An 18,692-nucleotide genomic window follows, 5' to 3' on the forward strand; every position below is an offset into this window, starting at 1 on the left:
CGTAGTTTACTACATTCAAACATGTTAGCGACAGAATAATGAAATCATTTTAACAGAAAATGAGAAACACTTATTTATAACGTTATTGCATCTATCTATAAATGTAATAAATGAGTTTATTATTGGATCATCCTCCGGAGCAGAAGGTGGCGGTAATGCGCTTAATGCCGCTGTGGTTGCCGGTTGATATTAAAAAACGAGAAGAAGATAAACGCCCATTTTGCTCTCACAGGCATCGAATTGTGCTGAAACATTATAGAAGAGGACAAAGAGTTGCAATGGACAGGTAAATGTCTCAATATTAGAAACAATGCGTCTAGAAAGACTTTGCATGTGCATAATCGCCCCGCATCCGCATCTTAATGTAAGATAACCGTTAGTCCACCTAAGAACGTTTATTCTGTAAATCATTGTTCCAATAAACGTGATGCTAGCGAAACAATGGCTCCATTTCCCAAATAAGAAATGTGCAGTCCAATGCCGGAAAGCTAACATTCATGGAGGTTCAAGTGCGTGCTGTGCGTTTCAGCTAACGTGATTCAACAATGTCGTAGCTTTCTTCAGGTTATTGTAGCTACGTTAGCGGGCAATGACAAAAGGCGTATTATTATCAGTTAGCATTAGCGGGACGAGGAGTTAGCCCCCTGTGTCATATCGACGTCACACCTGTCAGTTCGGTCCTTTGTCTGGAGCCAGTGCTCGTGACACGTGACCCCCTCTGTGCCCTGTGTACAACGTTAGCTACCCTACGCTAACGTTAGCTAGCCTCTGCTAACCTTAGCTTCCGTAACTGGGAAATTTACGTAAATAGCTGTTACCGCGTGCGCAGAACATACGTGTAAAATAACAGGATACTGTAATATAAAGTGATTGAGTGATTTATTTGTCGCAAAAGGAGAAAACACAGAATAGCTTAATGTTTACGTTTGCGTGTCGAAGCATCAAGGGGAGCAGAGGGGCGTGTTTGCAGCAGCTCCGCCTCCATGACGTTATTAACACGTGTTGTCTTTGATGCCCTGCACAACATTTATGTGCGCGTGTGACAGGATTGTGTCCCAGTATGTTATTCATTCTGGGTGACCGCATACGACGACGCAAGTTGGAGTTAAAATGCCCAACACGACTGGTTTGATCTCATTCAGAATAAGGATTGCTGAAGATTGAACCCATGGAACCGTTAAATCGCTGAATACGCTTTTAAGTATTCACATCAAGAATTAGGATTTATAAAAAAACAATAACAAATCAATCTTTGTTACACGATTTGTATGGAAGTGTGAAGCTGTTACGCATTTGTGCCAAAACCCTCATCCAGGATGAGTCAATGAGATGCTCTTCCATCAGACCTCTGTGTTACACGCTGCCTTGTTCTTTCCTCATCCACCTGCTTTCTCTCCCTTCACAGCGATGTTGCAGTCGGTGTAAAGGCAAGCACACTTTTATTTTGTTCACTAGAGCAGACTGTGATTATACCGTTCAGTCTGTAACACAACATTGTTAGTAACTAAGTAACATATTTTGCTTTTCGTCTTGTTTTTCTAGAGAGGCTCAGAGGAGCTCAACATGTACAGCAGCAGCCCGACCGCTTTGACCGGTGAGCACGCAAGTCTTCACAAATGGACTGGCATGGTGAAAAAGAGGAGGCATAGTTTCAGTAGAACCCCCCCCCCCCCCCCCCCTCCCAAAAAAGACCTTTTTAACACATTTTAATAAAATGGCAGTGTGAAGTTCAGTATTTTAATTGCGTTTTAGGACATATTATGAAAAATCCACTTTTTGCGTCCTGTTGAACCCTAAATTGTGCGTACACGACACCGATACTGCCATTTTCCAGCCTGCGCGCTCTGTCCGCTGCGTGTGTTCACATGGGGATCCGAGAATGCTCGTAAACAGGCGGGGTGCTGGTATACAGTGATACGGCAAACACTGGATTATTTTCATAAATGAAGATCATGTCCTGGCTAGAGTTGTGAAAAACGTGTGGGTTTGCTTAAATCATTCAATTGTGGAACTTGTTGGGGGCCTCTTCTTGTTCAGGGTGTGACTCCGGCTCAAAGCGGGTATCTGACGACTGACGTGCGTTGAGGGGACGTGCAGAGACTTTTATTCCCTTGCGTCTTTCCTCCGTATCTGGACAGGAAAATACACAAATTCAACGATATTGACCATAGAAATCAGTAGAATGATCAAAATCATACAATACAGTTGTTTTAGGCAGGCTGACGACGGTGCTATTTGGAGTATGTTTTAGGCAGTTCTTTCAGAATACATAGCTAGAGCTAGAGGAAACAACTTGTGGTAAAAGTGCATATTATGGCTCCTTTAATATTATTCTGAATCTGTGAATGTATTTCTGTATCTGTGTTTTTACAAATCTATAATATCTATTGGTCCTTAAAAAATATTTATTTAAATGCATGTGCAAGTCGAGGAAACACACAATTTTTAAATTCAATTCAACCAGTTACTTGCAAACCTTGGGGTACACAGTATGTCCTGAAGCCCAAAGTGATAAATTCCCATCCAGTTCAATCTGACTGGAAAACAATCCAACCAGACATTTAAGTCAGAGGCCTTTTTGCTTAAAACGTGACTTACACAATTATACAATAAATTGAGTATGAAGATTATTCTGTACACAGAAGTGTTTTTGACATAGTCGTAGAAGCTCGACCTGAATGATTGCCCTGTTCCACTCATGTGACATAGTGAGCCCGCATGCACACACCAGGGCCCTGGATATCAAGCAGCTAAGTGGAGCTTAGCATCATTCATTTTAGTATTCTGACCTCACAGTCACAGGTCATTTGCCTTTATTGTTCAGCGAACGGCAGCGACAGCAAGAAGCAGCGGCTGGAAGAGTCCCCTCCTTCCAGAGTTCTCCACATCCGGAAACTTCCCAACGAAGTGTCTGAGACTGAGGTCATTGCCTTGGGGCTGCCCTTTGGAAAGGTCACCAATATACTGATGCTCAAGGGGAAAAACCAGGTAAACTATGGCGAAACTCCGTCAGCTGTTGACGTCAAACGAAACAAGCCCAGTGACACCTGATTAATCCGCATGAACCCTGCTGGGTTTTCCAGGCGTTCCTGGAGTTGGGCACAGAGGAAGCAGCCATTACTATGGTGAACTACTACACCGCCGTCACGCCCCAGGTCTGAAATACTCGAGTGTCCATTTCTGTTACACAATATTAATCATCTCTGACCTTGTAGGTGCTACCAAACTGAACCGAACGTTTCCTTCCTTGGATCTCATTCTATTCAGGTCAGAAACACTCCCGTCTTCATCCAGTACTCCAACCACAAGGAGCTGAAAACCGACTCGGCTCTGAACCAGGTAGACTGGTACATGCACACCAAGCCCCGTCCCTCAGCCAAACCAGGCTGGGACTGAAGGGGGACTGTCCTTCCCATTCACGACGTGTCTTCTCCTTTCCACTCAGAGGGCTCAGGCAGTGTTGCAGGCGGTGTCAGCCGTCCAGGATGGCAGCTCTCCATCCTCTGACCCCGGAGTGTTGGACCTAGCTCCGCCCCCGAGCCCTGTCCTGCGCATTATCATCGACAACATGTTTTACCCCGTGACACTGGACGTTCTACAACAGGTAAAAACCCGAACTCTTGTTTAGATCCACCATTCCGATTGGCACACACTCTCCAATAGTTATGTTTTTATTTCCGTCAGTTTTTGGATACGAATGGTCTATAAACGACAATGAAACAGCATCTGGCCCACAGAGGAACAGAGACTTTATGTGAACAAATATCAAAAGCTGCAGAGCTTTCTTTTCTTTTGGTGCGGTTCTAGTGTCTGCAGAGCTGTAAACCTGATAGTTGGAAATGAAGTCTTTGGAACTGTAAACTCACTCAAGCGTGGTCACGTTTCCTTCTTATTCTGTTTGAATTGGTTGATTCTTCTAGATCTTCAGTAAGTTCGGGACTGTAATGAAGATTATAACCTTCACCAAGAACAACCAGTTTCAGGCTCTTCTGCAGTTCAGCGACCCCGTCAACGCACAGCAAGCTAAACTGGTAGGTACACACGCATGTGCAAATTCCATTAGCAACCAAATGTTAAAATTAAAATCACTTGTTGAATGGCTAGAAAACCCATTTAGATTTTAATCTAGTTTTGTTTTTGAAGATTCATTATTGTGTTTTAATGGATTCATACATGTCCACTATCGGTGGTACGCTCATGTTTTGTTTGATTTAACAGAGGTCTTCATTCTATTGGCTGACATTCAAATCAGGCAGGTCTTATCTGACCCTTTGACCCTTTTAACATTAGAGCTGGACCAATATATCAGCTTGCATATAACTGTAACATGTCCTTCTTAGGGTTGAGACAAATATCCAGTCTATCATTATCAGACAATTTAAACACTATTAATTCTCCCTCTTTCACCGCCTCTCATCCAGTCTTTGGACGGACAGAACATCTATAATTCATGCTGTACTCTGCGGATAGACTTCAGCAAACTGGTCAACCTTAACGTCAAATACAACAACGACAAAAGTCGAGATTACACCAGACCAGACCTCCCTACTGGAGACGGCGAGTCGGCCAACAAGGATCATTCTCTATTGGGTAAATACACCTCTGCCTTCATCTACCTGCACCACATCAATTCATGTCTCCATCAGGGGCTTCCATAATACTTGAAGGCAGCTGAGCGCAGACGGAGGTGCTTCATTCTCTGCCAGTACCGCAAGCAGCTTGGTCATGATGTCATTCTGAGGTAATCTGGGTTCCTGTGCACAACTACGCCGCCAGAAAACCATCGCGGTGATACGACTGACAACAGCTTTCAAGCATCCGTCAGTTTCTGTGGTGACATTCCCCTGCAAGTTGGATAGTGGTGTATGATTCATATATTTGACCTCTCATTAAAGGAGCACAGAGTCCTCCACCGGGTCTCCTCCGCCTAGTTTTCTTTAACCAACATGAAAGTGAAAGAACCTGTTTTTGGGCTGTAGTTGGAATATGTCTAGACTAGACGCATGCTGCGTCTGTAGATTATGCTCTTGCTGAGGGATATACCATGTAAGTTACATGCGCTGTGATCAAACGGTACAACAAAGATGTTGGTGGTTGTGGTGTTTAGTTTGGGGGGGGTTAATGATTTGTGGTGTAAATCCAGTTGTCCCTGTCTTGTAGGTACCCCGTCCGGAGCGCTAGCGTCCTACTCTAGTGGAGGAGGGTACTCCTCCTCTCTCTCCCTCTCGCAGGGTGGAGGTACCAAAGTTTTCTCTTTTATTTTGACTAAATTCTGTTTTTCCATCAGTCTGTCTCTGTTGTTTTCTGTCACGCTGTCCTGTCTTGTTGTGTCCCGTCATCGTCCTCTGAATTTGCGCACGTTAGAGAGAAGCGTTTATCTCAATAGGACATTTGAGCTCAATGAATGAGACAAAAACCGGCCTCAGGCTCGATGATTCAATTGGAGTTCGATCATCTGAGTGGCTGGGTACAATGAGGTTTCCCGAATTACATGACGTCCTGATTGTCTCTGAAAGTCCTGAGACAAAATTAAAGATGATGATACTTTGATCAGATTTCAGACGCCAGAGTTTTTCTTTGCTCTATGAGGGAAGAATCAGAGTTCTTACTGCCAGTCAGCCAGTCACTTCCAAAGCGCTCTGTCGGGCAGAAATAACATAAGATGAGTGACGTAAGGCTTTGTTTCATAAAAGAACAAGATGTAGACGACTTCTATAGGAGGGGTGACGTCTTCTACTTGAACATGAACAACTTCTGTTGTGATCTGGCGCTAAATGGAAAAGGACCTTCCTGATGATGAATGTATTTGAATGTTTTAGCACTCTGGGTTGGACAGAGGCCTTTGCATTGTGTTTCTACTGACACTATTTCTTTCAATAAGAAAGAAAATATTAAATCTGAAGAAGGGATTTCTATATTTTCCGTTGTTGTAGTTCACACCTTTAGTGACTCTGACCCGTTGCTTGTTTCCTACCAGGAGCCATCAGTCCTCTGAGCGCCGCTGCAGCAGCGGCAGCCGCCGCCGGGCGCGTTGCTCTCTCTGGGTCCGGAGTGTCAGGAGTCCTGTTGGCATCCAACCTGAATGAAGAGGTACACTAGCCGTACGTGCATGACTGTGAATGAGGATTTGTCTCATTTAATTTACTATTCAACAGATGTAGTGGTTACTCCTGTGTGTTGTTTGTGTGCTAAGGCCACTTTACAGCGTGATTCATCTTCCGTCTTTATCTGGGAGGTGGACCTGCGCTTATAAGGCGCCGTCCTCAAAGGACATAGTGGCACATATCAACATTTACCCAGCCAGTCGTGCACACATTCCCACTAATCTAAATGCTCGTGCACACACAGTCCTGCACCGATGGTAGAGCCTTTTGGGTTTTCAGTATCTTCATGCAGGCTGGAGGAGTGGGCTCACCAATCTCTAAATTACTGGAGGACGCACAGTCAGTGTACTGAACATTGATTCACAGGCTGTCTGTATCCCATAAACTGTAAACATACCCTTAAACCATAGGATCCCTTTTGAAACCATGGTCTAACGTGCACGGCGCTACTGCATTTAAGGCTCGTCCAACTCTGCTGATTAAATGGTGCAGTGCAAGAGCCCTCTTAATTTTGTGTTTTGGACGAAGCATAAATGTATCCAATCAGAGGGTCATCCCCTTCCTGTGAAAAGCCACGTGCACTTGAACAGCGTATTCAGCAAGTTTTTTCTGCAAAGGATCCGCTCATGCACCAAGCCGACCATCTACTGGAGCACCAAAAGCTCCACGTGGCTATGAGCACATGCACGATGGCCTGTTTTATTTGAGGACAAGGAGAGCAGTTGCATGTCCCCAATTGTGTGGAAGTTGTGAACCCACCCACTATCTTAATAGTGTGTTGTTTGGATAGCAGGAAAGTATTTTCCTTTTCAGGGTCAGTGGCACCAGAACCTCAAGACAGCAACAAGCAAACATTGTGCCACAGAGAACCTCATTAAAGGCCCAGCAGGAAAAACGTTTTAAAATGAGACAAAGGAAACCGGAGTACAAATACGAAATGCATTCTTTAAATGATGGTTTCAGTTATTGAGGGGAAGACGCTATCCACCAACTGGCCTTTTGTGAGAAAGTAATTGCCCCCTAACCCTAGCAAGTAACAACAGCCATGAAGGGTTTGTGAAAAGCATTTTTAATTCAGCCACGTTGAGTATGAGCGGCTTGTTTAATGTCATGTGACAATCACAATAACGTGACGTGTTTCTTTTTGAGATGGCCTCCATCGCTTCATGTTCTGTTCCAGTGATTTATTAATTCAACAGGTGTAATCAGGCCTGGCTGGTGGCTAATCCGTTTTATGATTTAGTAATGGGGGGCCCCTTTACTTTTTCACAAAGGTCCAGGTGGGTTTGGATAGCTTTTCTCCCTTTAATCATCATTTTAAAAATACATTTTGTATTTACACCGATTATTTCGGTCTAATCTAAAAATTAGTTTCATGATCTGAAACATTTAAGTCTGACTAATATGCCAAAAATAGGAAACCAGGATGGCGTAAAATACCTTTTCACAGCACTGTCAAATTGTTTGAACTGTTACATAACCAAATCCATCCAGGTTTCTGACATGGTTTCCCTACTTAGTGTGTATTTGTTTGTGTGTTCTCTACATGGATTTTTGTTCCTGTGTCACAGGTGCTGCTTTAACGTCAACTATGCTACAGTTTACTCTAAACTGAACACCAACATACTTTTATTATCTTAGATTTCTGTTTCTTCTGTCAGTGTTCAGTCTTTTATCTGTATCTCTAAACCTCCTCTATCTGTTTCTGTGTGTTACATCTCTCTCTGTCCGTCCCTCCCTCCCTCTTGGTCCCCCTCCCTCGTTAAGAGGCACTCTGCGGTGCATAGTAGCGGTGCGTAGTAGCGGTGCGTTGTAGCGGTGCGTAGTGCACACTGCAGTGCGTAGCGGTGCATAGTAGCGATGCATAGTGCGTAGCGGTGCACACTGCAGTGCGTAGCGGTGCATAATAGCGGCGCATAATAGCAGTGCATAGTGCGTAGCGGTGCACACTGAAGTGCGTAGCGGTGCATAATAGTGGCGCATAATAGCAGTGCATAGTGCGTAGCGGTGCACACTGCAGTGCGTAGCGGTGCATAATAGCGGGGCATAGTAGCGATGCATAGTGCGTAGCGGTGCACACTGCAGTGCGTAGCGGTGCATAATAGCGGCGCATAATAGCAGTGCATAGTGCGTAGCGGTGCACACTGCAGTGCGTAGCGGTGCATAATAGCGGCGCATAATAGCAGTGCATAGTGCGTAGCGGTGCACACTGCAGTGCGTAGCGGTGCATAATAGCGGCGCATAATAGCAGTGCATAGTGCGTAGCATGTTCATCCTCTGTACCGTGTCATCAGATGGATGGACTGGTTGCACAGGCATAGCAAACTTTTTCCCGTTTTTTTTTTTTTTTGCGCTTGGCCATTAAATATACGTATAAATATAAATGTAGAAGGCAGAAGGGAAAGTCTAGTCATCTGTTTCGAGCGTTTCAGTATTCAGCTTTCTGAAGTCCCTTCTGGTGTGCAAGGTACTTTATTTTGCCCCTGCGAGGCAAATGTATTCCTTCCTAACAAGTGGCTGTTGTGCCACTTTAATTGTGAAAACCGAAAGAATAGTTTAAAAATAGTTTAAATACAAAACATCTGCCGCTGATGATGGATTGCATGATGTCATATGCTGTATTTTACTGTACAGCAGTCAATATGTGGTGTGGCGTTGACCGTAGCAACTTCAAGTTGAAGTCCAGATATGATTTGGAAGGCGGTGTGAATTAACGTTCCGAGTGTGTTAACACGGTGAGATTTGTAAATTGTGTTGTTTTTTTTGTGTAAAGATTTGAGGATTTTCATTCAGAACAAGTTGCATTGTTTTTATATGGAGTTTCTCGCCCATAGCCAACCGTTCTTCTGGCACCTGTAACCTCATGGGACCTGGTTGGCCATCGGTTTCATGGCTCTACCCCCCCCCACCCCCTCCTTCCCCTTTTCACCCTGTTGGTTTGATACCCTCTGCAGTCACCTCCATTCTTATTTATTTCATGCTTTATTCATTATTTATTTATTTATTATTGTCCTCACAGATAAACGCATCCAGCAGGGAATGTGTGTGCAATAACAGTGTGTGTGTGTGAGTGTGTGTTTGCCTGTGTGCGTGTGTGGCAATCATTCAGACTCCGTTGATGTTCCACTGATGCTCTGTTTACTGACCTCTGCTTTGGTTTTTGTCCTCCTCTCCTCCTTTTTCCCTTCCCCGCCTCCTATCTTCCCCATCTCTGCTCCTCCCTTCACGCATTTATTTTCTCTCCCTTCGGCCACACCCTTTAAATGTTGTACACTCCCCTTTACCCCCCATGTCCGTTTACCCAATTTTTGTTCCACCTACTTTTCCTCTGTTCACTTATCTTACTCTGGTCAAACTGTACTTTGGGTTTTCCGTTTTGACCTCTCGCCCTCTCCAACCCATGCCCTCCATCTTTGCTCCACCCCTCATCGCCATGGAAACCACCACCTCCCCCCTCGTCCAACGCTCGGCGGTCTGATCTCTACCTTCGTCTCTCCTCTTCCTCCTCTGCTCCTCTTCTTCCTGTCCTCTGCTCTGCGGTCTCTCTCTCTAAAGATGGTCACGCCTCAAAGTCTCTTTACCCTCTTCGGTATGTTCAACCTCCACTATTCTATCTGTATATCTCTCTCTGTTAATCCTATTGTGTTCACTTTCTTCAGTGATGTCTTGGACACGCTATTCCTCGTCATTCTGCATCTATAAGCCTCCATTTTATAGTATTGTATGCAATGCAGAGTTTAAAAAGCTACTTCTGTCTGGGTTGTCCATTTGTTCCACTTATCTCTAAACCGATGAGAACAAAGACACCAAAATCATTCATGTGATCTCATGCTGAAACCAAAATGTGAAGTCAAACCCCCAGAGCTGCGCCTAGACAAATATATATAAAAATCTATAATCTGTATGTATATATTCTGTATATGTTGTGACTGGCAGGCCACTTCCTGCAGTTGCTTCACAATACAAACTGCAGAGGATGTTGGGACGGTTTGCAGTGTCAGTAATTCGCTGGTAGGACAAAGCTTCTCTCCGTTCCGTCCATGAGGCAAGTTGGGGGCCACAGCCATAAGGGACTCGGTGCCCATTTGGCTCTTCCCTAAAGCCCCCCTGCTGCTCCTCCGTCAAGCTGCCCAAGCCCTCACGCCACTAACTGCACTCCTCGCATAAATATGTTATTTTGTGTAGAGATAAAGAAGCGCCTGCAGACGGCAGCGTGTAGCGTGTAGCAAGGAAATATGCAGGATGTGTAACACATTCACCAGTGAAAAGCGGTTGGACGTTCAAGCCACAGATCTCAGTAAAGGGAACCAGCACATCAGCTGGAGATCTAGAGTGAGGACAAAGAAACAACAACCCTGTTCCCCTTCGTTACCTCTATCGTTTAGCATCTTTTCTAATGCATTCCGTAGCTGGCGTGGCATAGAATTGCTAATAGTAGTGGATGGCATGTTAACGTGATCTGCTTTTGTTAGCTCCAAAGGTTTGACTTTTAGGTTCCAGCCTCTGCGGGTAACAAGTGTACCAAGTACCAGTCTACGTTTAACCATGACGAGCTCACGATCCACCAAATCAGCCTGAACAGGAAGAAGACGTGGCGCCGCTGCGTGAATCGAGGGCTGAGCTGGATAGTGATTGGACACTGGCCACAAAGTCGGCTCTTGAGGGCGGGACTTAGCATTAAGAAAGGTTTAATCCAGACATTTAGCTCCACAAGTAACTAATACTGCTCGGCCGAAGATGCTAAAAGAAAGTACCGCTCTCCAATAGCACTCTTTCTGTGAGTGGACTGTCTTTAATTCAGCCTTTACTACACTGAACCCTGCTTGCCATGCGCATGGATTATTGCAGCGTTTATGTTCTCACCACTTCATAGCTTAAGTTGGTTACGACAGTCCAGTGAACTCACAAAGACTAGTGGTTGCTTCTAGCTAATAAAACCTTCTCCAGATTATCAATCCGGTGCAGTCATAGTTCACCTTGTCATTGGTCACATTAATCTACCAGCACAGCAATATAATAAAGGATTTGTCCCGACGCTCATGGACCTGTTTCAGCTGCGTTTCACAGATCTCCTCCTCAGGTCTTAGGTTAGTGTGTTTAGGTGGTTTCCTTCCATTGATGGTTTTACAATCGCCAATCTTCAGCTGGATTTCTGAGTCACCGCTCAGCCAGATACCAGTTTTAGATGTATGTAAATCACTTGTACCAAAGGGTTTGATTGAGTTTTCTGGTGGAAGTGAAATGGGAAGATTCTATCATTTCTTTTCATTTGTCTTTCTTGCACTAACTTGATTCCTTCCATCCTTCACACTTCTCCTTTTTATCTTCGTCGGCTCCATCTCTCCTGCTCTGCCTGTTCTCTCCTCCTTCTGCTCCACCCTGCTCTCTCTCTCGCTCTCCCTGTCCCTCTCTGTCTCTGTCCCTCTTCAGGAGTCTATGGGGATGTCCAGAGGGTGAAGATCCTCTACAACAAGAAGGACAGTGCTCTCATACAGTTGTCTGATGGCAACCAGGCTCAGCTGGGTGAGTTTTTACTCACTAGTATTGGTCTGCAAAGTAGGTTTGATCAGGCTATGATGACTAAATATACATGACTAAGTCCTTATATGCACACTTTGTATGGGCCTTTTTTTAACCTTTCTGCCATTTCAGAAAAAGCATGTCAGATAAATCTGTTAAAAACAGACAGCCTTTGGAAATATGTTGAGTTGGTAACAATGCAAAATGTCTTATCGATATCTGTGTCTGTGATATGATTGACGAATCAGGAAACCGCTTTTAGACTAAATATTTCCATGTCTCCTCGCCGTAGCAATGAGCCACCTGAACGGTCAGAAGGTGTTTGGTAAAGTGATGCGAGTGACTCTGTCTAAGCATCAAACTGTGGCTTTGCCCAGAGAAGGACTGGACGACCAGCTGCTCACTAAAGGTAAGCGTGACGCTGTCGATGTTCCAGCCTCACGGATCCCTGACGGATCCCTCGATGTGTTTAGTACCTCTAGTCCTGAATACAATTTTAAATAATTGACATTTTTACAATAAAAGACAAGAAATCAATTAACATTTTTGGGAAATATTGTCCAAGTTGATAACGATGGGAACACAGCAAAATGTCATCCATCATTTTTGACAGGATAAATACAGCAGTGTGGGAACAAGGATGATAAATATGTAGTCACGTCCATAAATATTTGGACATTGACACATTTTTCATTATTTTGGCTCTGTACACCAGTGTTTTTCAACCTTTTTTGCGTCAAGGCACACTTGAGACACAGAAAAAATCTCACAAAAGTAATTGGACAATTGGCTAATCGGCTGTTTCAAGGTCGGTGTGTAATTCCCTCGTTATTTCATTTACAAGGAGGAGATAAAAGGTCTGGAGTTCATTTCAGGCGTATTTGTGTTTGGAATCCATTGCGGTCAACTCTCAATACGAAGAGCTGTCACTATCAGTGAAGCAAGCCACCATGAGGCTGAACGAGATGCAGAGAGATGCAAACACATCAGGTGTGGCCAAATCAACTGTTTAGTACATTCTTAAGAAGAAAGACGCACTGGTGAGCTCAGCAACACCAAAAGAGCCGGAAGACAACTGTGGTGGATGACAGAAGAATCCCCCCTGTGAAGAACACGCTCCAGGAGGTAGGAGGTGTATCTGTGTCAAAGTGAAGACTTCACCAGAGTAAATACAGAGGGTTCACCACACGATGGAAACCATTGGTGAGCCTCAAAACCAGATTAGAGTTTGCCAAAAAACATCTAAAAGAGCCTGTACAGTTCTGAAAGAACATCCTATGGACAGATGAGACCAAGATAAACCAGAATGAAGAGAAGAGTCCGGAGAAGGAAAGGAACTGCTTACAATCCAACGCTCTGCTTATAATCCGATCGATCCATGCATTTCAATGGCTGAAGACAAAAGTGAAGGGAAAAGGCCCCGCAGGAACTGAAGACGGTTGCAGTAGAGGCCTGGCAGAGCTTCACCAGGGACTAAACCCAGCGCCTGGTGATGGTGATCTGGAATCCAGACTTCAGGCGGTTGACTGCAGAAGATTTTCAACAAAGTGACAATTATGATTATATTAATTTGTCCAATTACTTTTGGTCCCTTAAAAACGGGGTGTCCACTTACATTTGTTGTAGTTCTACACTGTTCGCCTGATTTGGATGTAAATGCCCTCAAATTAAAGCTGAAAGTCGCCACTTGCGGTTTACAAAGTTGTAATAACATATTGTAATTGTTACATTAATGAATTTGCACCAAATGTTTTTGTCATTGAGTCTATAAATGTATCATTTTCTGTTTGTTAGATTTTTCTGGCTCGCCACTCCATCGCTTTAAGAAGCCGGGGTCCAAAAACTTCCAGAACATCTTTCCTCCCTCTGCAACTCTTCACCTCTCCAACGTCCGGTAGGAGAACCACTGCACATCTCGGATGTAAGTACGTAGCTCCTCTCCTTTGAGGCGTCTTAACGGCTTGTCTGCGGCTGTCCAGGGACGCCGTCGGAGAAGAGGATCTACGTCTTCTGTTCTCCAACAGTGGGGGAACCGTCAAGGCCTTCAAGTTCTTCCAGTAAGAGCTTTAGCTCGTTAGCCGTGAGCATAAGGTGGTGTGGCAGATCCACTGACTGAACCCTTGCTCTCTGCTCTTCCCTCACCAGGGACCGTAAGATGGCCCTGATCCAGATGACCTCGGTGGAGGAGGCCATCCAGACTCTGATGGAGCTTCACAACTACGACATGGGGGGGAATCACCACCTGAAAGTCTCCTTTTCAAAGTCCACCATCTGACCTGTAGACCTTAAGATCCATGACGAGGGAGGAAGTCACTGCCACGATGCGTCTCTTTTCCCGTCCCTTTGATTTAGCAGTACGATACTTTCATCAGTGAAATGTGCTTTAATGTCCAAAGCTTATTCTATCAGTTCAAATATTGACAGAAAAGCCCAACTCCACACAGCAAATACTAGTAGAAGCGGGCTTCATCAGACTCAAAGAGCAGCTCAACTCCCACTGCTGCCCTGGCTGTGATGGAGCAGTGCTCGTGACATCACTGCTTGGTGGCTGCGGCTGAAGGTGTACACTGTTGACCAAAGCCTGCTGTTGCTTTTTTAAAGCGTTTTTTTAATTAAAATGAGCTTCTCCTTTTTGCACGGCCCTATCCGCATGTCGGCGTGGAAGGGATCTCCTTTCCTGGAATTTGCTGTTGAGGTTTGGCTTCCTGTAATTAGTGAACTGTCTTTTCTCTCCACATTGTGTCACCACTTGAACCACCGGCCAAGTCAAATGCTGTTTTTATCCCCAAACTGCCATTCAGTCTGTGGTGGTGACTCGCGCCATGGCGGACTCCGTCACGGCAGGTCGTCTAGCGTGTGCCGACTCTCCTCCATCGGCTGCAGCCTTCTGAAGCGTGCACGTGGTTCATCTGGGCACGTTGGTGCGTCCTAATTGAAGCAGCACGCAGGAGGAAGTAGACGGCGTTGTGACTGAAGGTTAGCGTTGATGTAATTATGACCAGTTCTACATTACCAGCATCCACTTTTATACTTTGGGGGCATGTTGGCGCCCCGTCACTAACATAGCTGGCAGAGTTTATCAGGGTGATTTTAGAATGTAGTCGAAATAGCAGAGTGAGTATGTTTGGAAGACTTCGGTGCCCAGAAGTCCTGAAGGGAAAATAAAAGGAGCTACTTGTCGTCTACTTTTCAATCGCCTGTTTTTTCTCAACTGGCCCACGTTTCTGATGTTTCTCTTTTCAGCTGTTGATACACGATGGGATTAAAAGCTGCAACGTACCACTTCGGTGAGGATGTTTAATTCCCCCCCATTTACCTTTCCACTAGTGCTGACGTTAACCCGTTACTGATGAGCATTAATAGTGGGGATTCAATGCTTTCAGCAAATGATAGAGGTTTAAATCCCATCCTTTATACACCAAGATGTTGGTGGGTGCGCGCACACACACACACAGCGGGCTCATGTCTGTCTGGACAACGTTTCATGTGATTCTGGTTTTGGGAGGCGGCCTGGTGGGACTAAAGTACATTTAGTCTGCGGTCTTCTTTTACCAAAGTCTGTTGTAAAGCTGTAAGAACAGATTATTTTGGTAATTGTTTTAGATGGAAGTGGAGCTCATCTTTATAGGAAAGTCGTTTTCTGCTAAAATGCATTTTCTTTGGTGGCGAAATGTCACATTGTCCCAAAAGTATACTCTTTTCGAGCCTGTGTGTGTGTGTGTGTGTGTGTGTGTGTGTGTGTGTGTGTGTGCGTCAATAAAACATCTCTCGCTGTTCCGTCGCTCTGCTCTCACTTCTTCTCTCCGCTCTCCCCTCTTGGCTGCTGGTCTCTGAAAGCAAGCGGCTGGTTCACAAACGCGTCTTTCCGCTGATCCTCTCTGAGGTCGGCTTGCTCGTCGTCCGAGAGTTTTGTTTTGAAAACACTTAAAATGATGCTTCTATTCGTGGACCGATTCCCTTTCCACGGTGAAAGCCTTCTGCCTCTTCCAGTGTCTCCATAGATGTGCAGCAGTGCATGTGTGATACAGTAATAGGAAAACTGTACGCCGTGTTTTGAATGTACAGACTGATGTGCATTCTGCAGCAGCTGCCTTGCTGCGCCTCGGATTGGCTCGGTGGAAGGTTGGCAGAGATTTGTAGAATGTCCTCATTTACAGATTAAAAAGATCCTTTTGAGATTTTGACTTTGGTTCGGTGTCATAATTCAACTTAATGTTGACATACAAGAAAACTCTTAATCAAAAAGTTGACTGTGTACTGAGTGTCTGGGTACTTCAAGGGTCGGTCCTTGGCCCCGACGTCTTTATCGCCTACATGTCCCCCCTCGGCCGTGTCATCAGCACACATGGAATGTGCTTTCACTGTTATGCAGCTCTACATCCAGACTGCCCGAGCCGTCTGCAGCCCGGCATGTGGAGTGACAGGCCTAAACGTCCTCACAATATAGATTTCATTTGAATTGTTTTTCCCCAAATATTCCCCACAGTCCATTCCATGGCGCCAAATCACCGTCCAAATTCAAGAGCGCAAATCAGGTCGATGCGCGCGCGTAAAGCAAACATGACGAACTTCGTTGCTCGCGAGGTGTTAATCTCTGCTCGCGCTCAACGGTGTTTTCTACGCGCTCGCTGTTGTTCTTTTTGACAGTAAGGGGGCGGAGCCAGTCATCAGGGGGCGGAGCCAGTCACTATGGTATCTAGACCTGATTGGTTACAAACCCCGTCTTTGGATTGGCTGGAGTGATGCATTCACACAACTATAGAAGCATTTCCGCACTAAAGGGGATAGAAAGTCGAAATTATGAGATAAAACTAACGACATCTGTCTGTAACCGTAGATGACAACCAGCTACAACCATCATTTACCATCATTACCGGCACATTAAGAACAATGCGTCCAGCTCGCAGACCGGTCCGTCAGTCTCAATCTGTGAATATCTTGCCAACTTTCCCGAACTATGGAGGAGCCTGCGCATATCTTATCTGACTGGCTCCGCCCCCTTAAGGCTGGCGCATGCGTCTGCGTCTTTACGCAGTCGTGTCGTCGCACTCGTTTCAATTCATGGTTCTAAAAGGCTTGCGTGTGTTGCAGAGCAATTCAGCTCCACATTTACGCATTTCTTCAGACAAAAGTTCTTAAATCTGATCCGTTCTCTCGTAAACATTCTTCGTTTTAAAAATGTGAGACTCCGTAAAGAATGTAGTTAGCAGACCAATCGGAGGCTTGGGTCGAAAGCGCCGAAAAATGGGTCGACACACGCAAGGACGCAGGGAGGTGTGAAAAGACACGCAAGGGGCTCTTGTGTCCTTGCGTCTCGCTGAAAACACCCAACCATAAACTAGGCTTCACTGTTAAAAAGAACAACAGCGAGCGCGTAGAAAACACCTTCTAGCGCGAGCAGAAATTAGCCTCGCGAGCAGGAAATTCACGTTCCCCGAGCGAGCAAATATCTCTGTTTGATTTATGCGCATGAACCTGATTTGCGCTCTCGGATATTGACAGTGATTTGCCGCCATACTATTCTCTTTTGATATTTGTCTTTGGTTGCGCTGTTTGCAACATCAGGCTGAGATTTGGAGGCTGTGACTGTAAGACTTTAAAAACCAATATATGGTGTTTTCTTTGACCGACTTCTCTATGACCTGGTGTGCGTCCGTCCTTGTGGTGCTTTGCTTGGTCACGTCTTGTTATCGGCTGATGTTTGCGTCCACCAATGTGTCCTCCTCGTTGTCTGATTTCAAAGCTGCTTTTTAATTGTCAACACAGTGCTATGATATAAATTGTTGAGGTAGCTGTCATATACACACACACACACACAGTGAGTCTTTATGAAAAGTTACATGCAGTTTTCATTTTTTTAAGATCTCGTTTGAATACAGTTATTGTGTTGATCTGAACGGCACCCACAACAAGTTCTTTGTAATCTGCTTCACGTTGTTGTATAAATGATGTAATATTTTTAAAAAGCCTCTTTTCTACCAAACACGTCATTTCATGTTGCCTCACTCACTGCTTGCTGTAACACAATCATTTCATGAGGATACGATAACGTGCTATCATTTAAGGTTTATTCTACTACAACTGTTCAATCTGTGATACTGTGACTTTTTGATCAATTGTATTTACGCTTTCTATGTGTCATATCACAACATGTTAAACATATTTCACCGTAACTTTACACGTCACACATCATGGCTTTGTTATACACACCACACTTATTTATGATTTTATATTACACAATATACCAACACTGACTTTTTCATTGTAAAAAGGTTGTTATATTTTAATACATGATATTCTACTACATACAACATTTCTTTTGGACATTACATTACAGGTCATTTAGCAGACGCTTTTATCCAAAGCGACTTACATTACACTTTGCACCCATGGCTTTTTCACATTTTTGCCTGGGGAGCAATTAGGGGTTAGGTGTCTTGCTCAGGGACATCGAACATGGGGCAGCCTGGACTCGAACCACCAATGACCAGGACATCATCTATATAATGACCATATTTTTCCATTTAACCCTTAAAGCTGAACCAGGACATACGTTGCCTGTGTGTATAAGTTGTTTTACTACTGATTTAATTTGTGTACAAGTGGACCAGTGTCTTGTTTTGGTAGTTAGCTGGTAGTGTCCCAGCTGCCTCCTAACGCCAGAGGGACGATAGTGGCAAACAGACTCCATGTGTGTTTTTATCTTGTCATTAGGGGCCGGCGCTCCGTCATCAGACAGCTGTGACTTTTTACTTAAAAAAAGGGCGTCATGTAGACTTTGAAGGGCCCGAGGTTGTCGATTCCAAATGGCTTGTGCATCACTGCAGCCACGTCTCTATCCAACACAGGGACGCCTGCGGGGACACGACTATGAGTCCTTCCAGGGTGCTGTGGGGTTTATACTGACCCCTCGTCTCCGTCCGGTCTGCGACGCCTTGGGTGTCAGAGGACTTTGCCCAACACTCTCTGCTCTAATTGTGTCCGGTAGCATCCGCATCCCAGCGGCCAATGAGGACGTACTGAAGATGAACCACGGCTTTGATCACTGCAGAACGTCCCGCTCCGTCC

At 44.9% G+C, this 18,692-nt stretch overlaps 1 protein-coding gene across 1 annotated transcript; it reads left to right on the forward strand.

Moving 5' to 3' along the window:
- The first annotated feature begins 163 nt into the window (after positions 1 to 163).
- Positions 164 to 14,809, forward strand: LOC120816281 (polypyrimidine tract-binding protein 2). Its single transcript, XM_040171808.2, has 17 exons — positions 164 to 286; positions 1,406 to 1,427; positions 1,543 to 1,594; positions 2,825 to 2,988; positions 3,084 to 3,155; positions 3,268 to 3,339; positions 3,446 to 3,604; positions 3,921 to 4,031; positions 4,422 to 4,590; positions 5,161 to 5,238; positions 5,978 to 6,090; positions 9,660 to 9,693; positions 11,535 to 11,627; positions 11,917 to 12,033; positions 13,419 to 13,518; positions 13,604 to 13,681; positions 13,770 to 14,809. The coding sequence occupies exons 1-17, from the start codon at positions 165 to 167 to the stop codon at positions 13,897 to 13,899; spliced, it is 1,686 nt and encodes a 561-aa protein (XP_040027742.2). The 5' UTR covers position 164; the 3' UTR covers positions 13,900 to 14,809.
- The last annotated feature ends 3,883 nt before the right edge of the window (positions 14,810 to 18,692 follow it).

Source organism: Gasterosteus aculeatus, chromosome 3, assembly GCF_964276395.1.
Source record: "Gasterosteus aculeatus chromosome 3, fGasAcu3.hap1.1, whole genome shotgun sequence".
NCBI classification, from domain to species: Eukaryota; Metazoa; Chordata; class Actinopteri; order Perciformes; family Gasterosteidae; genus Gasterosteus; species Gasterosteus aculeatus.